We start from the raw sequence: 27775 nt of genomic DNA, 5'->3' as shown, positions 1-27775 counted from the left end.
TTTTTACTTCAGGCAAAGAAGGTCTTTGTTTTATGCCTTGTCTTTGATGACAGAAACACTGTCCCTGATGGCACTGGCATTTTGGAAGAAGCATTCTCACTGCGGGACATGGCAAAGTTCTGTTTAACCCATCCCCTGCCGCCACCCCCCCCCCCCCCCCCCAAATTCAGCAAAATGAATCCCATCTGATAAGCATTCCCCCACTTTTGCAGAAAGACTTGCAACCTTACAATAAAACCCAGTGGAAATCTAAAGCAAAAATTTTCTTTGTGAAACCCAGAGTATGTACAACAAATTTTGTTAGGAACTTTTCCACAAACTGCAAGTCTTTTACAAAAAGACAGAAATCTTGCCTGCACTGGAAACCTGGTCAATGAATTTTATTTCCTCACATGGTAAACAGGTATTTTTATTCCTCTCAGAATAAAACACTCAGAAGTGTCTGAGATTCAGAAGTGTCAAAACTTCTGTATAAAGCTATCAGGTTTATGCACACACCTCCTTCCTTATTCAAAAAGTGAATCATATGCTGAAAAACCTTTATGAAAAGTGTTTTTTTTTTGCATAATCTCTAGCAGGGACTGTTTGTAGCAGTGCTCCCTATTCCCTCAGGAGAAAGAAAAACTAGTCACTAGCAACTGAGAGGTTGTGGAGAGCTGGGATAAGAAATTATGCTGACTGAGGAAAAACTACACATTTTAACTGCCAAACTGTGTTTTAACTGTTTTAATCCTTTGCAATTACCAATCTAAAACTGACTGACAGAAATATCAGGAACTTCTTTTATTGGCTGAGTTCTAGGACAACTACAGGACATCCCTTTGCCCTTCTGAGGAAGGCGATGGTTCTAACAAACTGCACATAAAAAGGAGGTGGCTCCTCTCTGTGGGGAACCACTTTAATATGATACCCGGCAGAGAATGTGCAGAACTTGCAGAGCTCATAACTGCCCTTGAGGATGAGTCTTGCTACTGACTTCTCTGTTTCACTCAAAGCCAGTCCTCAAGTTTACAACTTTTTAATGAAACACACCTTTGAAACTTGAAAATAATGCCTGGTTTAGCCTTCCCCCCCCAGATTTCCACTATATTAAGGGTACTCTCCTTGGTTATATTCTCCAGTAAGGTGGTTCACTTCTTGAAAGTGAAGCCAAAAAATCCATGGAATTACAGAACATCTCAAGCTGGAAGGGACCCATAAGGACCACAAAGTTCAGCTCCCAATAGAGGTAATTTGAATGGTTTCCATAACCAGAAACAACTACCTTAGGAAAGACTCCCAGAGTAATTCAAGGAATTATTCTTGAAGCTTCCACATTTCAGAAGATAACAGCACTAGAAAAGTCAGTTACAGTCATCTTCTACCAATCTAATGTTTCTTCTTGACTTTGTAGTGGCTGTGTATACAGCCTGTAGAATATTGTCTTCTCCCTAGATCACAAGAAACCCATCAGCAATTTTCCAGGATAAGCTTGTCCTCGTTGAATTGCAGGTCTTCTGAAGGTTGTTACTGAACTTTGTGAGCTCTGGTGCTTGCATATAAGATGCCTTGCCTGAACCAGCCACCTCAAGCTCAACACAGAAAGGCTTTTGCTCTGAGGGGACTGCAGCTTCCAATACTGGATGGCACTCTGCAATCTTTTAACTTCTAGTTTGGTGAGACAATATGGTAGAAGAAACAAAGAAACAGAAATAACTCCCTAAAATTTAACTTGCTGCCAAGTTAGATACCAGCCAAAGGAAAACGAGAGTCCATGGACTGTACAACCAAGCAGGCATGAAGTGCATGCCAGGAAGGACTTTGGCAGACTGAGGGTAAGAAATGGTGCAATGCAACAAGGGAAAGGATTCACAACACGCCAATGTTCTATTGCCCTGTGACAAGGGATTTCTGCCTATAGAGCTGTACATTTGGTAGACAGAAAAGCAGTGAATCAAGTTAAAAGAAAACAGGCTTCTTGTCTAGAGTTTTGGAAATTTATGGCCAGTTCATCCAAGTACCCCAAAGTTGACCTTTCCCTGAAACTATTACACTAAGTTGACCTTCACCACAAACTCACCTCAGCCACCTCTGTTATCACACTGTAATCACAATCTTTTTCAAATCATCATTTTGGTTCTGCAGATATTCAGGTCTGATTTTTAATCACTGACATATTAAGCATCAGCAAAATAGTTTGCTTAGCTGTTCCATTGGCAATTTTAAAAAAGGAATGAAAACATGTACCGTTTTGATTACCTTGTTAAAGTGAGTCATGATGGCATTATAGCAGTGCTCAGTATTTCTGCTGTAATTAAGAAACTGTCATATTTTTCATTAAAACACATTCTTTAAAATGAGACTTTTAACTTGGTCATTTCAATCAGGGCCAGTCTGAAGTGTAGCATGTGCATACAACATGCCAACCAGATAAAGAATATGACATCTGAAATTTGTTTTTGCAAAAGGCAAGTATCAAAGTGCTCATTATATGCATAGTAATTTATCTATTTCATAGAACCATTTTGTACATTTTAAATAAAAAATAGCTTTCTCTTCTTATAATTGGTTTTTGCAGGTTTTCAACACTGCTCCAAACTGTAAACCACAGTAGGCAACACCAGAGTAAAAAGATTATTTGGAAATAGAAATAAATAACTATTTACAAGGCATACAAATATGAGATGTGAAGCAGAATATGATGATTTTTTCCCCAACATTTAAGGTTTAGAGGTTTATTATTAAAAAAAAAATCTACAATATCTCGGAGATTTAACAGGAGATGATAAAAATAAAAAATCTTGTACAGAAGAGTCAATTAGAAAGAAACTGGGATAAATGCATATTCAGTGTGTGGTATCTAAAATTCTGTAGCACCTATTGGTTTGATATGAGACTTAAACTAGGTAATCTAAGACTGATACTGCTGCAAATATTCCCAGTACATCTGTTTCAAGTAGTAACACTATCTTGCAAAATTTTTTGTTCTTGTTGCAATTTTATTATCATTTTCACTAAACTGGACCCAGTATCAGAAAGACTATTTCCATGACAATGGATTAGTTTGTCTAAGAGGTCCTTTTACAAACTTGAGAGCACTGTATTGCTGCAGTGAAATATGTCAGGGTGTCATATGAAATAGCTCTACCACTCAAGTAGAAAGAGGGGAGAGAAGGTCATTGAAAATGACCTGTTCTCACATGAGAACAGAATCACTGGAAAAAGATTGGTTTCATGGAAGAAGTCATCCAAAAGAGTATTTAAAAGGTACAACACCTCATACTTCAGTTCTGGGAAGTAATAGATTTTTACTAGTACCAGTTTTTTGTCGATTAATTAACTATCTAGGTTCAATAACACACATGTGGGATATATGAAACATCCACAAAACAGAAAATTTATCCTAGAAAAAAGACAGAATATGATACTCCTGTATCAGTACTGTCAGTTCCTAACCATCCATGCCTATATTATCTCCCATTTTCTTCACTGCTATTCAACACATCTTTTCTTCACCTTTACAAATGACATTTTTGAAACTATAAAATGCTCTGTGCTGCTCAAACTTTCTTGCTTCAATAGTTTCTCAGTGCTGTACAAGTAAAAAAGCTACATCCTTTGTTACTAATATACACAAACCTATTGGTATGTGACTTTGACTGCAGGCTGAGAACGGGCTATAAATTTAGAAATCAATATTTAACTCTATCAATATTCATTTTACTTTTTCGATACAAAATACAAAGGTGAAAGAGCAGTAAATAAGCTGGAGTACTGAAATAAATTGGGTGTTCTTGTCACAATTAATAAATGTTTAACCAATCACACTGCTTGCTACACAAATCTGTGGCTTTGTAAGGTGTCTGAAAGTAGCAGGTGCTACCCTTGCGAGACTCAAACCCAGGGAACACGTTCCAATACCTTGTTAGGATTGTTCTCATCAGTACTACTGAACCTAAAGGCATAAATGACCATTTTCAGCACTGTGCAGATTTTTACAAGAGTAAATTTACCAATGGATGTTTTTCCAAATGCAAAGGAAAATTTAGAAAACACTCTTACCAAAATATTGACTCAGACCAAACTTTGCCAATTTGCAGTCCATATAAAGAAAGCATTTGCAGTAAAGGAGTCAGTTACAGACAGCCTTTCAGTTTTCACTATGATATTAAATACAAACAATTATTAGGAGAATGTTTTTTTTTTTATTTCCAACTTCTGCTCATGTAAATAACTTCCGTATTTCTTTTCTTTCAAGAAAGAAGCCCACAAATTCTTCTTCATAAAATCAAGCCCTTCTATTCCCACATCTTAGCTAACTAAAACTACTGAAAGAAGAATAATCAAATAAGCAATCTCTTATTTTAATCCCAATTTCCAAATGTGATTCATACTAAAAGAAAACCCCATTTCTTTCATAAAATCTCATGGAAAACTGACAAAAACCAAGGCCTGTGACAGATAAACAATAATTTAGCTGTAGAAAGGTTAGCCTTTGAGAAAAATGTAATAATCTCCAGCATGCTATACATTACCTATACACAGGTACAAGCTTATTTAATGTTTACCAAAGGTTCTATTTGCTTAAAAACTTACAAGGATGAAGTGTAGAAAAATAACTTTTCTAAGACCATAAAAAAAAAATTTCTCAATCCTCTTGATCACAAGAAAATTCAAAAGATTACCTTGAACTTGAAAAGAAAAGAAGGCACATCAGTTAAAAATTACTTCATATGATACCTGTATCCACCATTATTCTCTGTTGCTCTTCATATAATGGCAAACTTTGGGGCAAAACAATTTCTAAAACTGTGAGTTCATGGACATATAACATTGAATGACCACATATTTGCCTTAGTATCAAAATATTGGCTTTGTAAAGTTATGCAGAGGACCCAGCTTGTAATATAAAATTCTGAACACTGAAAGCCCAAAGTAAAGTGAATAATAAAATTAATTTCAAAATACTTGATAACCTCTCAGTACAAAATGACATCCTCTAGTACTTGAAAGTTGTGAAGTGAAAATCACCTTGTAGAAATAATTACATTATTCTCTCTTCAGCCATTAAGTATTTTTCTTTCTCGGTTCACATATGTTCAGAGTCTTAGAAGCTGACCCATAGATTCTCTTTTTTTCATACTGCTGCCACTAAGGTGCTTTTATACCATTGTTAATATTATTCCTGGTCTGTTTCTGCCACTGAGGTTTGAAACAAAGAAGTTTCAGGAGGGGGAATTCAGTAGAATACAAGTATTAGGCTTCTCTAAAGACATCTACTTTAAATGTATTTGAAAAATCTATGTGTTGCAAATGTTGCTGCTATAGTTTATTTATGACTAGGACATACAGTCCAGATTTCTGTATTAGAAATATATATAAAAGCTCGCATATGCTCACATACAACCTAATCTTTCCAGTATGCACATATATAATTAATACAACAAACTGATGCGAGTCCTGTAAATCACTTATTGAAAAAGTCATTTCACAGCTGTGACATCAGCAAAATGCATCCAATGGTTGTGACCTCGCATCTGTAAAATTCTTTCAGAAATGTGCTTGAAAGTGCTTCCTGTTTAACCTAGAGCACTAATTTTAAAGCTGCATTTCACTTTTTTTTTTTTTTTTCATTTTGATTGTTTACCCAAGAATTCACATCCTAACTTTATTGTGCAGGGTATTTAGAGCATTCATATGCAGAAAACAAGATGCCTCAAGTCTCTTCCCTTGTGATGTTTGAAGGGACATAAGCAGTAATCTTTGCTGTCCCAGTATATGAAAAAAGATTTATTGTCTTCAAAGAAATGCTGTGCTACAAAGGACTGGAAATTGGCAATGATTGCAGGAGAGTGGAGGGAGCCTATTTATTTCTTAATCTTTATTAATAAATCAGAATAGAACACATCTGAAGTTATATGGGAAGTTATTGAATTTATCAAGCTTTTCCCCAGGTCACTGACCTACTGCTTTGTGTTTAGAGATTTAACATCTTGTGGTTTGTGCTCTGTCCCAGGGAAATTGGTTACCTGTGGGTCCTGGCAGGGGAGCAGCTTTCCTTCTCCGCTTGATGTCTCCCATGCACAATGATCCTAAATGTACACTGGTTTGCCTGCAAGTAATTATAGGAGAAAACTATTAACAAAGGAAGAAAACTGCCACATAAATACACAGTTTGTATAGTCTGAACCTATATAAAAAACATTCTCAACCAAGATGAAGCTGCACAGTCAAGCCACCAATCTTGTTTATATCGAAACATAATTATGTTTGTTGACAAGTGCTCAGTATCTAAATGCAGCATCATAAATTGTTACTGGAATGAATAAATATAAATATAAAGGGAATGCTTTTTAATTTTCAAAACTGGCAATCTGTCTAGCTCAACATAAAACAAAAACACTGTTGCTCCTGACAGGAAAATAGCTAAGATTAATTATCTAAAGAGATCACAATGCTGTTTGTAGGTTATCAATTGGCTGGTAATGCTTTACTGTCAGAGTAGCATTTATTACATGGAAAATATCAATTTTTTTAAGGTAAAATGAAGAATGAATGAGAAAACATGAAACAGTAAACTCTTCAAAGGTGCATGAAATAAACTTGCAGCATGACCATTTTTCCTCTTCTAATTCACTGGCAAGTTGTGAGAATACCACAGAAGCAAAATATCTGGTAAGCTTCTTGAACAATTATGAGCTTGCACTTGGAGACTGGAAAATTGATGAAGATGCAGAGGATGGCAAATAAACAAATGCTATTGCATTAAGCCCAGCTATTAGAAGTCAGTACCACAGAAAATGGTAAATTTGGAATTTTCAAGTGTTGGCTTTTGGAATATAATCTCAAAGGACAATTCCAGTTGTTTTTTTTTTTTCTTAAAGTAATATAGAATGCCTGCAGAATTGAATATATGAAGCTGACTTTTTTTTTTTAAAGAACCAGAACAGAAGTGGGGGGAATGCAGTACTTTCTGAACTGCACAATTTTAATATGTATCTATAAATGTTACTGAGAAATGTGTTTCTTACCACATAAGTGTAGTGAATTTTGATAAAGTTACAAGCTGAAAATTGCATCTGACAATCCACAGCAGCATACTAACACTCTGTCACTCATGGGATCTGGTTTCAGTGTGGATACATGAACTTACCCTTTACAGCATTTATAAACATTTTAAAGCTGAGGTACTTCTAAATGAATAAAAAATGGTCATCTACTGTGGAGAGACCTCAGATCTGTTCAATAATGTACAAGAATGACAACAATGCCTTGATGAGTAAGATGACAATGTACAATCCTCTGCATATTTCTTCTAAGAAGATAAGCAGATTAACAAGCAGCAGAGTTAATAATAAATATAATAATAAAAATATTCTAAGAAACTTCAGTTTCACAGAGAAGTGCACTCTAGCTTCACCTAGTGAACCCTTATTTCAACACTTTTTTCCCTTTAAGACACATTTTCCTAGCAATTCCTTCCAACATGAAATTTTATCCTAATCTCCAGAAAATCAACACAGTTGAACTAGTAAACTAACAGGATGATAATTTTCAGTTCTGAATTTAGAAAGAAATCAAAAAGTGTAACCCTTTCATAACAGACTGTATGATAAAGCAAATGAATATTTAAATACAATATGGTGCAACAGTAACTAAATAGAATATATTTGAGATGTTTGATCACCAATTGATCAGTATTTAACAATGGTATCAAACATGCAGAATAAGTTGTGTGATAGGCATAAATGATACGTTCTATAGTGTGAAACTCTTGTTTTCTGAATGAAAAAGGGAGAAAGTCTGCAGGAATACAAATAGGATGAAAGATAAAAATTAATAAAGTCAGGCAATTGAACTTGAAGACCTGAGCCACAGCAGTAACAGTGAGTAGCATTTGAGTTATTTTACCAGAATTGATTATCTGTTACACTACATTGAGATATCTAGATTATTGATCGGCAAGATTATGGTACTGGGGTCTCCCCACTTTTCCTCCAGGCATAGGGAATGGAGTTGCAACAAATAACACTAAGTAAGGACTACTTTGTTATTGTTGTCACCCTTCATGTAGAACACAGCAGTTACTTTTTAATTTAAAATCAATGAACGTCTGAAAGGCAGCCTTGTTCTTTCAGCATAAATGAATCATTTGCCTTTGCCGATCACAACAACCCCATCACCAGCCAAGGTGAGCGTGGGTATTTCTTTGTTGTCAAAAATTCCCTACACCGCAAATAAATAACAAGATGTTGGAGCACCAATTAAGCTTTGTCAAACCCAGTTGGATGGCCACTACCACCAAATGTTCAGCCAACTTGCGACTGTAAAGCTGCATTTGCCTTCGCTAGGGCTTAATATATGATATGCTCTGCCAGTGTAAATCACAGCAAAAAAAAAAGCTCATATTTATTTAGAGAGGATCAAACAAGAACTATTACGGCTCAGAAACTGGCAGGTTTGACAAAAAGAAGCAGAGTTGTGAAGTGGCACAATACATTTTGAAATGCCTGTAATGGGGGTATTAAAAAGTAGGGAGAACTCTAACCTTCAATCAGGCTAGGTTCAGCATTATGTTTCTTAGCATTAAAACAGAAGAGCATGGATTACAGAAGAGAAGAAAGCTTTTTGCCTGCCTTCTTTCTACTTACCCCTAACTTGCTTCCAGCTACCATTTATAAATAGTGCTCTGGAGGGAAGCTAGGCATTTTATTAGGAAAAAAATAATACTTGTTAAGACCACCTTGCCTGAAAACCTGGCTTTTGATGTGCTGGTGACAGGGACTGGAGCAAGCAGTGTCAAATGGAATAATTTTTAAGGAAAGACAACAGCAACTTGTCGCCTCATTGTATGCATTTACAAATAGAGGCTTTTCAGAGTATTAGGTCTAGTTAAAGCTGCCCTCTGGATAAAAAGTGTTCCCAAGCAGCCTCAGACAAGCTTGGGAGACAAACAGATGTGACTATGGTCCCTGGCGTTTGGCAAGAACACTCACTGTCAATAGGAAAAATATGAGCATGGACAGGGCATCAGCTGCACCACGGCCGAGCAGGCCTGCAAGTGTCATAGCAGCAGCAAAGTTGTGGCAGAGGGAAATAAGAGGGCTGCAAAAGCCAGGCTGGTGTGAACTTACACTAGCATGCCAAGAATTTTTGTTGTTGTTGTTGTGTCATGCCTCAACATATTAAGCAAAACACTGGAAAAGCTGCTGTCAATTTTTATTCATTTTTCATCTTGCACACAGTGTTTAGATTCTTCTTTCTACATGGTAAATAAGAGTCTCAAAAATGAAGAGACTGGGAAGGCAGCAATAACAAAAATAACTGAAAAAAGCTATTGAAATAGTAAATAAACCCCACAAAGTTTAGTTATTAAATCCCATAAATCCCACAGATTTGATACAGCAACCACTTTTATAGAAGCAATGACATGCAAAGAAATTCACAAGCATTTATGCATTTTTGTGAAACCTTCCCTCTGATGGAAATTTTGCTATTTCCTTCTTAAACAGTGGCAGTCTCGTTATCATTTCTTTTTCTCAAGGTAATTAAGGTCATTGCAGTTATGGTGGTACCATGTCTAGAATTCTCTTTAAGCTCCCCAAACATATCTGTGCCTACACAACACAATTCCCTTTTCCACAATTTTCATAGCTCCACAGGCAAATATTTTTGATGAATGCCTTTTCAGCAGTTACACACATTCACCTCTCCAAGATATTTGTAACAGATCATGTCAGATTTTTGTCTACCCTGACCTCTGCATCCATGGACCATGCGGTTACATTGTCCAAATAAACACCTTGTTCCGTGGGGGAGCCTACAGTTAAGCTGCTTTAAATGCAATAAACCTCCTGAGCAACTGAAGACCCAACGGGGTTCTTCACTCTTTCACTGGTAGTTTTCACCCTTGCCACTATCGGAGTTAAAAGTTCACCAGTCACTAAGAACAGCACAATAAAGTGGCTGTAGGGCAGCAGATACTCCTGAACACGTGTTCTAGTTCTCCGATTTATTACCTGCTTCTGTACTCACTATCATCTCAGGTGTAAAAAAAAACAAAACAAAATTTACTAATGAAGGCAGGTGTGGAAGAGCATTTTTTTATTTAACAGCATTTATCAAATTTCTGTACACTAACTTGGAAAAACTGACACAGCATATTATTATAATGTAATATGTTTTCAAGAAGACTGATTTCTTTTCCATAATTAGATGAATTGGTAAAGATCAATGCATGCCTATCCATTATAGTGCTATTAACATCTCTCACCTGAGGAAGAAACTCATAGTAAACAGTGACACCCCATTCTGCCACACTATCAGTGCATTCCTGCAGATGGCTGTAGAACTCTGCAAGTTTATCATCACTGGATGCTTCAGCTAATGGAGAGGCTTGATCAAAGTTTTTAAGTAAACTTTTTTCACAAGACATCACAAAAAGGAAAAAGTTAACTGGTTTGTATTTTAGAAGGGACTTGAGAGAATTATTTTGAAGGGGAAATCTAACTGTAACTCACAGTTTTCAGTCTTAAAATATACATAAAAAATAGATATTCATGTGGATATGATTGCAGAGAGAATGTGGTAGGGACAACTTAACTCACTTTAAGCTTGAAATTATCTGACAATTTCTTACAAGCTGAAACGGAGAAGGGAGAGTGTGAAGCAATGTTCACAGCACAGTTAAGGATGGAGAAAACAGGACTCAATTGTGGAACCCAGAGAAACAAGCTAATAAAATGATTTAAAAACCAGAATGTATGGAAGAGCTCAACTTTACAAAAATACAAAAACACCCTAAGTAAACCTCCCCTTATTTAATTATCCTTTACACAAAAAATATCACATAAATTATTCTCCTTAGACAGAATGGATCTGTAGTACAGCCTATCCTGCTTTTTACGTGACTTAAAATGCAGATACTGCTGTATATGGTGGCCAGTGGAACATAACCACTAGTGCTGCTTAAATAATGGAGTCTGGAGGAACTTTAACTCATACTGATCATTCTTAAATTACCACAAGTGGCAGACAATGCCTTCAAGAGCATTGAAGTCAATGGAACAGTTTATGGTAAGTTTAGAGATAAACACCATTAAAACCCTATTATATATGTCTTTCTAAACATCTCATAACACTAATACATAATTAAATTACGACAAACATAAAATTCTACATTTCCCCTTGACTGAGTCTCCAGAAGTATGGATTAAATGAAAATGTATCACTCCAAATACATGTATTAAGCAACTGGGGCTGTAAATTTGGGAAGACTATTACGTATTATCTAGGTATAATGAATACTTAATCTTTGCCTCTGGCATGTGTATCAATATAGCCACAGAAAAGAGCATGATGATTTCATAATATTACACTGAAATATGCAAGGCACACTTATTTTTAAAGAAAAATATACGAAAAACAATGGTTAAGTAAATTTATAAGGAAAGATATCCTCTTTCCTTTGTGGTACACAGCTTGTCAAAATGCGAATGCAGCCCCTGGTGTCTACTTGAATGCTCAGAGAAGGGTGGCATGTGCAGTAATGCATGTGTCCCATGTGTCATCAGGGATGTTCCTTGTCCACCTGCCTTCTTTTGCTCTCTTTTCACTTTTCTCAGACAACATCCACGTGAAATCAGTTCTATGCTTGACTCCTCCTCATCCTTTACAAACAGTACAGCTATTCCTCAACCTTGTCCAAAGAATGACATCATCTATATAATAGATTGCTTCACCTACTTCTGCAAGAGTAACAACCATTACATTAACCAGAAGAGCTATGCACTTTATTTCCCTTTCATTACATCCTAAAAAGATGTGATATGCCCATACAACTCTATGAAATTCCTTTCATACAATGCCAATCTGTTCACAACATAACTTCAAGCATAAGGGTGACATACCTGTAGTATTGAAGGTCCTGGTACAATCCCATTATGACTAGAATACAATCTTTCCCTGGCCCATGAGATTACCTCATCGCTTAATAAATACTACATCCTAACACACTCCTTGCTGTTATCTTTAGCAGCACTTTTGTCATTCAGACACGGCAGCTGTCCAAAATTTATCTGAACACTACAAATTCAACTCCACACTGGCATAATTTTAGCACACATAATGGAAAATAAAAACCTGCATCACTCTGTATGATTTGACACCCATACTCAAGTCACTTAAGCACTTTATTTGTGAAAAGAGACCTGAAAAAAATAGTTCAGTAGCAGAGGCCTACTGCCCTCAGAAAGGATAATGTATTGTTTTTTCTTGGTTCTAATTAGTAATTTAAGCATATGTTCAGCATTTAACTCTAAATGTTTGCCTTTTCCCCAAGCTCTAAGACAGCTGTCCAAGATGTGAATGCCAGAAAACATTTAAATATCAACATCTGTTGAATTATGTTAATTTAGTGTAATATAATTGGGCATGAGTTGGAATTGATCAAAAGTATATGAATTACACAAAGGCAAATCCAAACCAATATCTTGGCGTACAAACAAGTCACCAAGGAACATTGAGGGAATAAACCCAAAAAACACACTTCTGTCAAGAATTAGATAGCAAAAACTTTCAGCTTTCTTCAACAAATGACATGATTTCACATTTTTAATACAGGTAATTAATATTTACACTAGCTCAGAATGTTTCATATTAATTTAAAATATTTCTAAATATTTTTTATGACAAATTCCATTATTTTTTTTTGTGTGAAGAAATAAATTATGACAATAATGCTCATATTCATGCAATAGTGAAATGTAGTTTGAAAATAGGTCACAGTAATAGAACGCCAAACTGTTACAGGATGTTATTGTTTCACAAATTCTAAAGCAAATATTCTTTGGTTTCTCTATCATCTTGCAACAACACTGTTGCTATTTGAGAGATATGGGCCTCAGTCCAGCTCTGAAGTGATTTAGAAAATATCTTTATGACTTGAGCAGTAAACATGGATCTGAACAGACACTTTAACAGAAGGATTTGCTAATGTACTCAGCTACACTGTATCTTCCAGATATTTCTGGATACATATTTGTTTACCAAGAATGAAATTCACTAAATAAGCTAAGTATGGAACAAATGTATTTTCTGGGAAAGATTTGAAAATACACATTTTCAAGTTCTGGATTACAGTGATATAGAGTTAGGTTAAATTATTGCAAGCATTAGTGTTGTGTTCAACATCTTTTAAAACAGGTAAGGAATAAGAAGCAACACTAAAAATACAAGTATGTAATACAGTAGCACAAAAATGGAGGACCAAACATGAAAATTTTATGTAATTTGAAGCAAACTATCCAAATTTTCTAAAGTCTTTCACTACACACAATCACAGTCATCAGAGTCTAAACAGAAGTCAGTGTGCTTACGCCTCAGAATTTTAGTTAACATGCACTAGGGGATACTGATTTACACATATGATATGCAGGGATCCTTTTGAGGATGTAAAATCTGAAGAATTTAATGTGCAATAAAACCAGAAAGAGGGAAAACCACCCTTCCTTCATGCACAGCAGCTATTCATCTTCATCCTTACAATATCCAGCTTCCATGTGCCTTTGTGGAGAAATACAGAGAGACAAAACCAAATTTCTTGTGGTGGGGGAGATGATGGGACAAATGAGTGGTGGAAAATCAAAGTGTGAAACAACCTCCTTCACTGCAGAGCTGTTTAACCACAGGCTAAACAGTTTGTGGAATGACAGTGCAAGCCCCTGTGCACAGCTCCTCCTCAGATCTTACACAGCAGGAAGGGTGTTCAGACGTCTGAAGCACAAATCAACTTTATCCTTATGACATTAATATTTTAACAGGTAAGATGAGACAAAGTTTGAGCTGTGACGCACAAACTTGTGCAACAAGAGAGCAAGACACAGCATGTAATGCAGCTGAACATGAGAAACAAGCATGCCATGTGCTAAAATTTGGTTACTTCAAAGTGAGAGATTTGCTATCAGTTCATTCAGATGAAAAATTTATTCCAGATAGTACATCAGGAGGATCCAGAGGTTCATAATTTCTAGAGGCTATCTGATTTTTCTTTTTATTTTACATGCTTTTAAAATCAGGAAAACATAACTTCCTGTTAGTTAACGTACCTATATACCTGGAACTCCATTTTAAATGACAAATTTTCAGTACTGTTTAGCAGCTTGTTTATGTACCTTATTATGAAGTATATTAGATTTTAGTGCAAGAACAACAAAATTCAGCTTGTAGTTTTATGTTAAAGATGGAAAAAAATCTGCTCAGATCACATGGAAAAATGTATTTGCAAAACAGAGCACAGTTCAAAATTTCTGCTATTTTTATAAAAGTTCTCATTATGCAAGTTAAAAGGTGATACTTTCAAGACATTAGATGACTAATCAGCATTTATTCAATAGATAATTACATCTGTCCATGAACCACCACTGAGGCTCAAAGATTTCCACAAAATTAAAGCATCACACACTGGCTACATTTGGAAACATCACTTAAACTGCCATGGCTCTGTCCTCGTCTCCCAAGTGAAAATCTTTTTAGCACCTTAAAAATAAGGCCACAGTAGAGAAAACTCAATCAGGAATTGCCCTCTCCCAAAACAGCACCATCTTTCATCCTTTCCAGGGAAGAAAAATACTAAACTGATGGAATAATGTTGTCCCTGAGGGTGACAGCAAGGGAGGGAAGCAATGTGTCCTCAAACATTCACATAATTTAATCTGGAACTGCAAATATTATTAAGCAGCAATCATAACAGCACAGTTACTGCTTCATGGCACTCCAAAGAGGAGATAAAACTGCTTAGTTGTTAATTTCTAATGATGTAAACACATTTGGATTTTAATGTTGTATCTGAATCTCCTGCATTATTAGCTCTGGGGTTATAAGACATTAACTTACTACCTTTAATAATTTTACACTCAAATTAAAAGGCATGTTTAAATATGACTTTATTTTAAAGTATTTTTGTTGAGAATATGATGGCATAATATTCATGTAATGGCAGAAGCAAATAATCTAATAAAACAGCTATGCATTCCTTTGCTTTTCTGCAGTGTAAGTATGTGCACATCTTGGTGTATAATTCCCAAAAACTGGCTGAATTTACCTCCTCTGGTATTGTAATTTCATTCCGCAAAAGCCACATTAAACAATTACAGTTCTTGTAATTAACCAGTAGTCTAATGTACAGTTTTCTTATCCCAATCCATTAACAGCTGCTCAAAAAACATAGTAATTAATGGTTTCATTTATTTTTGGCAAACCTGCACCTCAACAAATAGTTCTGTATCTGCTGCAAATTAGGACTCTTTCCCAAACAACAGATGACATGATGGGAAAGAGGAAGCAAGCAGAATCCTTGCGTATCTTTGTCTCTTTAGAAGATCAAATGAAGAGCAGCTGTAATGTTATTTGTCACATCTGTGTAAAAAAGTACCATGTTCCATATAATCAGATGGAGATGAACAAGTGCTGTACAAATGCACAAACAGGGTTTACCCTTTAAAACCAGGAAATAAGAAAGTTGCAATTTTGACCAAAACAATGACACACTTTTGAAAAGCTCTCTTCAGGTTTGGTGTAATTTTTTCTCTTACAAGATTTTTTTAAAATACTAATTCACAGAGAACACAGTTATAAGAAGTGAAATCACGTGAGAGTCCATGCTCTTGTATCAGCACAAGGCACAAATTTAAACTGGACTGAGAACAACTGTGGAAAGGAGGGAAAGTAAGGGTTGCAAAAAACAGGGGGGAAATTCAGGCTGCGCTGTTCACCATGGCAGGAGACTTCAAAGACTTCTGGGCACCTCAGGTGATCACTGCAGGACTGGCACACATTGATTAAATTCTTAAAACAGCCTCAGTTAGGTAGGTGAAACATGACATGTAAAATTCAACACCACTTTGAAACCTTTCATGAGTATGACTTACCCTTCTTTCAAGCCAGGACTGAACTGCATAGGAACTAAAAGGCGATTTTTTTTTTTTTTCCTCTTTTAGATGTCTTTGGGGGAATACTGGCACGTGGAAAGCCAATAAAGAATTATCAAGATTCAACCCCAAAAAAATACTAAGTGGTAAGAATTTAGGTGCTATTTTCCTTTCAGTTTCTCAATTCACGCATGTATCAAATTAGAGTTACAATACAGTAAGAAAAAAATAAATTCATAGATGAAAATAACTCATGGTACTTAACAGGAGAACACTACAAAAGAAATATGACACAAGACCTCTATGTAAATGAAATAATTACATGACAGTAACTTATTCAGAGTCCATGGTTTTCCCAACCTGCAATTCTCTTGCTTCCAGATTACAGCATAAATTACCTAGTTATCACATCGATCGTATAACCGAAGGCAAAACTTGGCAAAGTGTTCTGGTTATTCTGTCAAATTAGGACAAAGGTACTTCCCCTCTTCATAAGAGTATTGTGAGGAAAAGTTCATCATGTATTTAAATATAGGGAGATAGTTATGTGATGGAGGTCCACCTCCACAGTTAACAATGCAATCACATGTTCAAAATCATGTTACAGCAGTTCAGAAAAATATCCTTCAACAGTGTCCCCATTGCTGAACAAAGGAATCTCTTAGCCATGGAAAAATCTCCTTTAGGTAAGGTTTTAGGTAATTCTTTTTTTTGGTAAAATTTTAAGGAAGTGACTTAAGAAAATGTATTTTACCTTATGAGGGAAACAGGAAAAGAGCCCATGACCAGCTTTGGCAGTTCAGCTGCCAAGCAGCAACTTGTTAACTCCCTGTAACTCAATCATGTGCAATTGTTTGCCCACTGCCTCGGGCTACAGACAGACATTTGGTCTGCTAACAACTGCACCAGATGAAGACATTACTATCCCAAGCTATTTGTTATCACACATCTGCTGGAGATTATCATCTCCACAGCTCTGCTGGAGGAAAAAATCATGTGAACAGGCCTTAATATGGTTTGTACAAAACCAGCCAATTTAATTTAAATAGGTGAGTTGAGGTAACCAGGCTGGTTTTGTCCAAAGCTTATTAAAAAATCTGAAAAAAAACCTTCCTCTACTGGCAAAAAATAGGGGGTGAAAAAAAGCAGCTGGAAGAATTATCTATTACCTTTAAGCAGTGTAGCTGCTTTGGGGAGGAGACTGTTCCCATCGTAATGTAGAGAGATAAGGTAAACAGAGAACTTTTTTAAGGCTCTGCAGGAGAAGGAAATGCAGCTTTGAAAAGAGCATTTTTTGGTACTGTTAATAACTTAAATAATGAATGGGAAAAGTATGTCTTCACAGATTAAATCCTATCTCTATAGGTGGCACAATTGGACAGATATATTGAATTGTATCAGTGTAATATGATCTACCCTCTAAGTTTTGATGCAGGACTGTCCCCCTCCTTAACATCCAGTCCATCAGCAGCCATATCAACAGTTCTCAAGAACCTGATTACCTTGCCACTAGCAAAAGTTCATGTTAGTTTGTACAGGATTAGACAATTATCATTAATGTTGACAGAAGAAACCTAAGACATTAAAACCAGTACAGTAAAGCTCATCCCAGACGGTATGATTCCACCACAATGAGACAGCTGCAGACCACTGCCATGCTTAGAGTTCCACACCTTTCTGATGTATTTACAGAGTAAATTATTCCACAAGTCACTGATCTAATGTAATAAGGGTATTTAAATATTGTCTACATGCTGAGACAAGAACTGTGTTCAGTCATCCAAAAGGGGTAAGAAAAGTCAAGGCAAGCATAGAAAAACGTGTTTATGTACATATCTCAATACACATATGAAAACCAGGAATAAGCTCTTCCAGAATGGCAAACAAAGAAGAAATACAGATACCTGAAAACGATACAAAAATGATCCAGAGAAATTCAGTCTAACTAAAAAAACAGATTAGACTGTATTCTAGATAAGTACAATAACTTTACAGAATGTCCAAAACTTGTCCACTGCTGCTGTTTGTCACTGCATTTAGCAACAAAGAGTAAGGCAAAATAAGGTCACAGCCACTGCTTTCTATGCAGAAATTTTCAGAATTTTAATATAAAAGGTTTTATAGACAAAGATAATCAAAATTTCTATAGATGAATGACTGACACTTCTGTAACCTATGTTTGAGAGCATGCAACCAGAACTAATATACAATGAAATAGATTCTTATTTAATATGCATATTTAAAAAAAAAAGGTATCCTTTTCCAGGTAATGGGCAAGGTAAGTACCTAAGAATATTAAAAATTTGGTCTGGGTGACCATATACATACTAAAATTCAACTGCCTGACAGAAAGTTGTCTCAACTGGTACCATAGAAATACATGCTGATATAAATTTATTAGAACTTAGTGATGAAAGTGATTTGATAGCACATTGCCATCTTTATAGGACAACATAAAAATTCTGTGGGGTGTTGTGCATAGCAAGAGAAACATTTCTGTAGTTTCTCATTTGAAAAAAGCTAGAATTAAAATAATTATTTGGTAGAATAGATTCAGCAGGTGACTTGTACATAAAAAAACCCCTCTAGAAACAGACTCCTAGATAAGTAAGTTCAGTCTTGAATTTTTTGTCTTTTGAGGGGAAGGAAAGAAGATGGAGAATAGAATTAGATTTGTTTTTATTAAGTCTTCACAATGAAATGTTTATTGTCAAAATACAAGAACAATTTAAGTGTTATAGTATTTGAGTTATCTTCTTGATTTCAGATATGCATAATATAATTTTATATATTCCCAGTGCTTAACTTACATGCCAGAAGCACAAACCTTACTTTGGCATCCATTTAATTCTGACGTTCTAAAGAGATTAAGCTTGGTAAGTGCAGTTGCATAGTCAACAAAAAAAGTCTAATACTCATATATAAGGCAAAGATTATGCCATGCAAAAAATTCTTGAAAGTAAGTCACATAAAAACCCAGAAGACTTTTGAAAATACCCCAAAAGAATAGTGTAAGTTTTACATAAAGATTTAAGGAATCAACAAATTCCTAAACTGTACTAAAGACAAATACCATATTAAGTTACCTGCTGGCTGTTTTTACAGAGCTGTTCTTCTTGTGTCCCCTCTCTGAGCGGTTGTCTCGCAAGAGTTGAAGCTGTCAAAAAAAAACAACCCATGCTCAGAAGACTCTCACAAACAATGCCTTTATTTGCTTTATAGAATTTCTATCTGGACAAGGTAGTTATTTCCTCTCTTGAGTAAATCTGTCAATAGCTTTCATCTGTGACTTTTGAGATTAATATTAATAGAATTTTACAAGAATAGTTAATATGTAAATATATATAACCACTAATTTAAAATGCTTAAATAATTGAAAACGTAAGAATCAAAGCATTTTCAAAGCATAATAGAAAGTTATGCAATTCACAATTTCACAATTAATTTTTGTGTAAAGTTTTATAATTTTCACAATTTCAATTTAAATTTTTGTAGTTGTATAATTAGAAGTGTTGGAGGACACTTAATTTACAAAAAAACTAATCAAGTTAGCACTTGTTGTGTCTAGGCAGTTATGAAACAGTTATAAACGCTTCTAAGCCCCAGGACCTTTAGTAATTTGCAAGCTGCAGAATAAACAGAAACACAGTATTAAAGCTTCCTGTAACAGTGAGGAAGTAGGAGTAGTGAAGGATTCGTTTAACTGAAATGATGACTCAGCTTCTGAAACAAGCTGTCTTTTAGACAAGTAAGACTTTTCATTCAGATTATCTCCAACACTCAAAAGTCTATTTCCAGTGTTATGATGTTTGTCAGATGAGTCAAGGTGTACTCAGTGAAAAACAACCATCAGAATACTATACTAAAGAAATTAAAACTGGACAGTATAAACCATCCACAAATGTTGTTTGAAATGTCTCATATATTGAAGAAAAAATAGAATGAAAGACTGTTGACAAAGTAGAGATAAATTGACCTAATATTCACAGCAAAGACACTTCAAAATCCTGTGGAAGTTAGGAAATTATCAACTTCAGTACTTGGCGAACTACATCTTAATGTTGTAAATGAGCACAGAGTCTCCAAAAAATGCTACCAGTCCAAAAAACTGAACAATTTTTCTCTACTTTCTACAGCTTCCTTCTTGTACAAGGAATGCTTCTTGTCATTTCAATTATCTAGTTCTCAGATGCAGTAAAATAGCTGATTACTTAAATAAATTTAGTGAGAATTTCATTGGTTGTCAAAATTACATTACATCACCATTACACCATTTCTTTTCTTCTTCTGTGTTATAAAAAAGCTCAAACCCCTTATGCACCAGTAATATCTATAATTTGTGACAGCTTTAGTTCACAATTCCTTATTAATCTGTAAGTTACAAATTCAGTTAATTTCCAATAAGCTCTGCCAACACAGCTCTTAGGAAAGATGAAAAAACCCATGTAAAATACAAATTTACCTAAAATTTACTATTATCTGAGAAAAATGGATTAATACATTCTATACCAGCTAAGCAGACATTTTGCATCTTCTAGGCTGAAAATCAGTGTTGGCATGTATGATATACATTAATGTAATTTTCATTGTGGTAATTTCCTTATTTTGCAGCATAGAATCTTTTAAGAAAGTAAGCAGTACTTCAATTAACCTCATTACATGAGACAATCAAGATTCAAAAAAAAAAATTAAAAATTACTTAAACTCATAGTAATCTAATTCTTTTTTAGGTGTTTCTTCAACTAGGAAAATGATTTAAAAATAATGACCGTTAAATATAAATTATATAAAGCTATCTACTTAGAGTTTAAGTGTCAGTCAGCTTATTGTAACATACTGGAATCTCACAATTTACAGCTAAAACCACTATGTTCTATCCACTCTGGCAGTTTGGGTAAGCAGTATTGCTTGCTCTGGAGTTCAAAAGAAAAGGGAGGGAACAAGAACAATTTAAACTATGACTTACTGGAGCTATAAGTATTCATGATGGATCATCCTAAAATGAACCTTCCAAGGACTCTTCAGATTTTATTTCCTTTTGAAGTTTCAAATCTATTTACATTTGAAGAAGTACCAGCAAACTGGGACAGATCTAAGGAAATCAACTGTTATATAGATTTTTTCTAACTTAAAGAAATGGAACATTTGTGTTAAATTTCAATGCATTGATGATATATTCAGCTACTTTTACTGAATATATGAAGATAACTAGAGTTTTATGAAATGAAAGCAAATTTATTTTCTCATTTTATAGTTTTGGACAGTAAGTTCTGTTTAGACCATTCTACCATTCATAAAGACAGGTATTCCTCCACGTCTGAAGACAAGCTAAAGGACTAAGTGCTAATCAAGTATTAAATACGGCTTCACATTCCTGCAACTACATCTCTAGGCTTGGATCTCCCAGGGACTGCACTGCAGGGGTTCAGCAGACAAACTAATAAGATATTTTCACCAATATCTGCACCATAATTAAGACTTAATCCTCCTGTTTTTCTGCTGTAGTCATTGTAAACAATGAAATGCAGAAAAATGGAACTGAAGATCTTCCTGTAGAAGCCTCCCCACCTGCACAACTGGTTCTGTATTTCTTGATTTTGGGAGCAAAATTTTTTGCTTTCCAGCATTTTGAAAAAGGTAACATTTGGAGATACCACAATTGACAAAATTATTAAAAAAATCAGATTTTTTACTTGAATGTTAAAACCTGAAGAAAACTTAAGTGAAATTAAGGGACTAATTAAAGAGTTTTAATTAAGAGAATTTTGGAAATACACTGCTGTATGTTTACTCACAAGAAGATATGAAATTATACCTCCTTTGTTTACAATTTCTTAAAATATTAGCCCACTACCTCTGGAGTAGAGGTAGTTAAAGTTCTTCATACATCTCAAGTAAACTGTTCTGGATCAAAGCAGTTCTTACCTGGCTATGTTCCTTCCTAGCCCCAGGGCTAAACCAATGACTGTGGGAGAAAAAGAAAAGACAGGTTTAACAATATAACTAACAAAGCACATGCTGTCATATGACCAGTCTGTGCGTGCTTTTGGGTATTTTATTGCCTGCCAGGAAAATACAGCCTTTGGCAATGGTTTATTTCAATGGGCTATTTTTATTGAACTCCCTAAGTTTGTAACAGTTCTGAAAGAATGCATCACAGATTTCACTTCTGAATAGCTGCTGGCTTTGAAGGTAATTAAATTTTGTCAAACAAGCTAAAATAATACGTAAATGATGGTATTTTAATACATTACAATGCACATGCCGCAAATTAGAGTAATTCCATATTTAGTACTGAAGTGGTACTTACTAATGATTACAGCTGAAAAGACTTCAAAATAGTTTGGACTACCTGATAGCTGTTAATGTATTATTTCACAAACTGAGGTCTGAGTTTGAATCTCAAGTAAAATACCAAGTCTAAAAAGCCAGTGGCTTCATATCTCCATACAACTTCAAAACTGTGACTATTGGCAGCCTTATTTCAAAGAGATGGAAATTCAGAGTAAGATTTTGACACACAGGGCTGTCACAATGTGTCTCTTCCCTCAACAGCAGTAAAACCATAATACTGCTTCACATACACACTGTGGTCACAAAGAACTGAATGACCATCTGAATGGAGCTGTAGCAAGCATCATATAAACCTTCACTGCAAAATGAAAAGAAGACAGAAAAAAAACCCCCTACAACAAGGGGGATCTCAAGTTACATGTAGCATCTACATACTATTTGTGTAAGCAAGCAATAGGTTTTGGTCAAAGGATAAAATAATTCCAGCCACCACAATATTGCACAAAAAAGAACATCCCCACTATCTGCTATTACGTTTGCATGTTCCCATAGAAGTGTAACCAAAGAATATAGCTTAACCTAGCCATGCTTTTTCTGAAACAGTTCCATTCAATATAATTTAGTCCAATTTTCTCCCCTAAGCAGCCATATAATGACACTTAAATTTTTACTTTAATTAGTATACTGAGATGTTGTAGTGTGCTTTTATACCTTGTAATAGTTTTGGTTTTGTACCCCCTTATTTTCCCCAAATGATATACCCCTTTTTGTACCCCCTTCCTCTACCTGTGTAATCATTCTCCTGTGTTGAGATCATCCCCAAATCCCCGCCCTGGCTCTCTGTCAGCCACTCAGCATCCCATCTCCTCTATCTAGAACTTTCGGTCCAAGTCGTCGAGTGATTAGTCCGAGGCCAGGGGTCAGCCCCCCAAGTATTATTTTATACGCTATCCCAAATGTCCATCCCTAAGGCTGCATCTCTGGAGGGTCTTTTATCGGTCAGCAAATGTACCTACCTTCGGTTTCCTCTCCCCCTTCAAATGTAACCTTGAGATTCCTTTTGTTTGACTCTGAGCAAGGCGCATCACTGAGGTGTGGGGCTCCCTCGGGAGCTCCAAATAAACCCCCTGCTGAGAGTCGGCCTTTTATCCTCTACCGACATCTCCCGTGTCTCCTCTGATGCAAAGGCACTAGCCCAGCTGCCCTCACTACCTGGGGGCACCAGAGAGTGTCCCCCCGCTGTCGGCCGCTGCCGACCCGGGGCTGGCCGGGGCTCACTGGGAGGCACCCCCAGAGAGAGATGGAGACACTGAGAAGATTCCAATTCCATGGAATTGTCTGGTTTAAATATTTTTTGTTTTCAAGTCACAAATCTAAAAGTTTTGTGGCTTTCTATCACTCAGCTTTTCAGAGTTTGATAATGAGCAGTCAACCCTCTCATTCTTGCATAAAAGACCAGCTGTCACCAGAACATCCATACTGCTTTTTCTACTTTTAAGGTGACTAAGGAAAAGGAGTTGGAAATAAAAAAGGAATTACAGCAATAAAGTCAAAAGTATACCTTAAGAAAAAGTAGACATCTATATATTTTGGACACAAAACATTCATCAACTGCATTCAATAGTTCAAAATCTGATAAAAACTGGGAGATTTTATATACACACAACTTTGATGCTGGGAGTGGATGGAAAGTAAAAACATCACATTTGCAAGTGATTCAACAAATAAAGTCACAATTGTTCAGGGGCTGATGAAAATCAGAAATATAATGGGTCAAATTTAAATTCTAGACAGATGTTTGTCTGTCTCGGACCAGTGTGAACAGCAAATGCTCAAGAAGGAGCAGCAAACTGGGGTATCGTCCACATAAACTCTTGTGGACTGTGCCAATCCAGTTGATTACAGACTAAATGATCAGTAAAAGTGTATTTCTAGTGAAAAAGTACATCAAAGTAATTGGAATGCACCTCATATTTAGATATTAAAAACCCTTCAAAAAGAGTAAGACCTTTTTTAATGGGGAAGAGACATATCACACTCATTTTTAACTTTTAGCCCTTTCTCTTAGTATTATTTGTCTGCTTGTTTCTTTTAAAATAAGCAAAAGTAAAGCCCACAAAGTAAAGCCCAGTTGAATTACTACTTGGTAGTAATAACTTATGGTAGAAATAACTTATGAAATCAAAACCTCTTGAATTTACACACACTCTATCAAGTTATGAAATGAAACAGAGGTGGATTAGTGGTGTAAAATGGTACTGAGGAGCAGATGTCTGTAGTATCTCTGCTTTGGAAAGTTTTGTTTTAAACGGTGGATGATGTATTTAGTAGCAGTAAGAACACATGAATGTATCTCCAAATATACTATTTCCTCATCATTTTAGAGTTTTGATTTGAAAAAGAAAGGAAAATGTGAACCTTTAAAGTATTCAAAAGATGTAACCAATAAATAATGCTGTTAAGTGTTATCAGCTGAAGAGAATAAGAGTTTACAATAATGACACACTAGAGTAACTAAACAAAGTGAATTACACTCCCTATTTACAGGTATTCAAACAATTAATTCAATATCTTTTTGTGAAAATTATGATAAACTTCTTCCTCACACGGAAGACTAGAAGATGGGATGCTTATGTATTTTCATATATCCCATTTTTGCTATCCAGCCTTAAACAAGTTTGTATTTTAGGAAAGGATACTTAGAAAGTTAATAAAAACATACTTATAAAGCACTGAATTTCATGTTTCCTTAAGAAACATTAAAAATGAATTAAAAGGATTGTAAGTAGTCTTATTAAATAAAGACCACCACATAAGTGAGCTGCGGCTCTCATCACAAGAGATGTTTGTGCAGTTGTAAAATGTGGCTTTGGGGCAGAGGTACCATTGTAAAGCTAATAATAACAAAAAATTGTAACTCCCATCACTGATACTCACTCATGGTGAAGAGAATCCTGGGACAAGTGAACTGTTTTCCTGCTACCTCCTGGTCCTGGAATCATCTAATAGAAACATGAAGGAAAAAAGAAGTCCTTGAATAATGGGGCAGCGTAGGCATAAAATGATTGCTTATTAAGAAAATACATCAAAAACATTAAATACAAAATAGAGACAGTATACTAGATACTGTAAATCTAATCAGCAATATCTGCAATTTTTCAGTAAAGTCTGAGTGCAGAAAGTGCTATATAAGATTAAGGAAAATCCTTTATGAACAATTTTAATTGGATGTCAGACATGAAGACATTTACAGATTTCAAAGACCTAACCTACTTTTCTGTAAAGTCCATGAAGTACTTTACCTCCAAAGAAGGAAAGTTAGATGTTTTGAAAATCAATACACTGTCCTTATTTATGGCTCATACAGCAATACACGTATTAAAAAAACAACCCTCCTCACATTAAGCTTTTGAAATTCAAGTGTACATCCGATAGAAAGCAAAGGTAAAATAATTTTTACCAAATTGTAACATAGTCCTTGTCTAGTGTTTTATACATACTGTAACCTGAAATATGTGATATCCTCAACTGAAGAATGATCTTCAGGATGCATGAGGGCATGTGCAGACTTTTGCAGGTGATGACATTCTGATATTGCTCAAGAAAGGATTCAAACAGCTTTGCTTTTATTTTTGCAAAATGCTTAATTCATGTGCACAGGTAGATAAGTAAAAGCAGAAGAATAAGCGACAACTCATGATACACATGCTCAAGGAACTAGAGCAGCAGGCAAACTATTCGTGATGGAAAGAATGAAGAAGTAAACTTTCCACTCCTTGGAGACAATTTTATTGTCAGGACAGAAGAGGGAATGAAGTCAGATGTTCTTGCAGGTTTGACAGGAGACCACAAACCTCAGTGGTAATACATTTATATGGCTCAGGTTCACCAAAAGTACGTAAGCTGGAGATTCACGGATAAAAGCAGCCCACTCATTATTATATGAGCTCAACTCCTAAAGTAAAACCTCCCTATTAATCTGGTATTGTAATGGAGAAAAGGCAGGGCAAGTCTTCAAGTTTGGAAGACTTTCAAAGAATGCTCACTGAATAATTTGAGAGTTCCACATGGACAAAACATTTGACCAAAACCTCCTTCTTTGACCTGAAGAATGATGTCACTCTGGGCTGAATTGAGAAACAATAAAGTGCTATCACTTTTCTGTCTGAGTGGGATAAAAAAGCATTGGTAATACCTTACCTCTGAAAAATCTATGCAAATATAGAAATCATAATAGAGGAAATCACGACAGCTACATAGGAGAACAGCACCTGAACAGTACTGCTTTACTCCCTTTTGGAATTTACTGTTTTACTAGACTGATCAAGGCTTCACACAGCCATGGGATGATAATAAAACACTGACCAAATGCTGCTGTTTCAATATCATAGTTCATCTAATAATAAAACTGAGAAACGGTCATTCACCAAGACAGACCTGGAAATATAAGCCAGTATTTTAATATGTAATTTCCAAATTTTAAGATTAATAACTAAACTGTTACTTTAAAACTACAGGTAACCATGCAGCTCAGCTCTTGAGAGTAATATCCTGCATTAATCTCAAAATAAGGTTTTCATGCTATTCCAGTCGGTATCCCTGGAATATAGTAATCCATTTTCTACACTGTGGCTATAAGAAAAGCGGACTGTGCCTATGTCATGCTTTGTTAGAGGTTCATGATCACATTATCTCATGGTGGACCTGACACTTTTATTCAGTTTACAGTATGTTCTGTGTACAGGCAACTTATTTCCTTTGCCAGGGCTGCTGACAACCTTTTCCACACTATATTAATCTTGTTTACAGACTTTATCTTGGTACAAATATCAGAAAACTGAACTTTTTATCTCTGAGAGAAAATAAACAACATGTTGACAGAAGCAAAAGCTATTTTCTGGACTAAAATTGGTTGTTTACCTGCAGCCATACTTATGGAAACAAGTTTACGTTTCCAGCTTACTCAAAATACATAATCTGAAATTTAATAAACATGGAAATTTCAAGAAAATTCACTTGATAAATTGCCAGTTTTAAAATAATACAGAAACCACAGAAGTAGGTTTTTCCACCAATTTATATGAGAATGTGAACTTGCTTGGAATACAGTTACAAGTGGTCACCAAGTACAGTGTTCAGCTTTCTCCTGCACACCCCAGATGGCTTCAGCTACCATACAGCCACAGAATGTTTATAAAACTAAACTCACAAGGTACACACACACAGACCTTTGCATAAAACTCACTGCTAATTACTCTAAGATTCCCAATATGTTAATGCAAATTAATTTCTGTTTGCAAAACTTACCGAGGTGATAAAAAGCTAAACCAAACCTCATTGCCCACCTTCATCTGCTACCTCACCATTACAAAAATCTTCAGTATTAACAAAGTTCAGGGTCATTTTTGAAACTTTTACTCTCTTCTGGCTACAAGTCCTTTCACCACCGCTTGAATAAGATGACAATTTGATGGCTGCATCCTGTTCATAGAATCCCTGAGACACAATTACTCCAACCCAGAGACAAAGTACTCCTGATTTGCAAAGATTTCTTTGCCTGAGAAATTATGACCTAA

General features: G+C 35.5%; 1 protein-coding gene across 1 annotated transcript in view; it reads right to left on the bottom strand.

Annotated features, from left to right (window-relative positions):
• GPATCH2 (G-patch domain containing 2) overlaps positions 1–27775 on the bottom strand; it is a 116325-nt gene that overhangs the window by 9702 nt on the left and 78848 nt on the right. The window contains exons 6-9 of the mRNA XM_064414175.1: positions 25137–25201; positions 21831–21870; positions 18992–19062; positions 6009–6091 (exon numbers count right to left, since the gene is read on the bottom strand). Of these exons, the coding sequence (XP_064270245.1) occupies positions 6009–6091; positions 18992–19062; positions 21831–21870; positions 25137–25201 (259 nt within the window). The remainder of the gene's footprint in view (positions 1–6008; positions 6092–18991; positions 19063–21830; positions 21871–25136; positions 25202–27775) is intronic.

The sequence above is a fragment of the Passer domesticus genome, chromosome 3 (assembly GCF_036417665.1).
Source record: "Passer domesticus isolate bPasDom1 chromosome 3, bPasDom1.hap1, whole genome shotgun sequence".
In the NCBI taxonomy this organism is placed as follows: Eukaryota; Metazoa; Chordata; class Aves; order Passeriformes; family Passeridae; genus Passer; species Passer domesticus.
The sequence above is the reverse complement of the archived record's forward strand: the minus strand, read 5'-3'. Positions and strand labels throughout refer to the sequence as shown.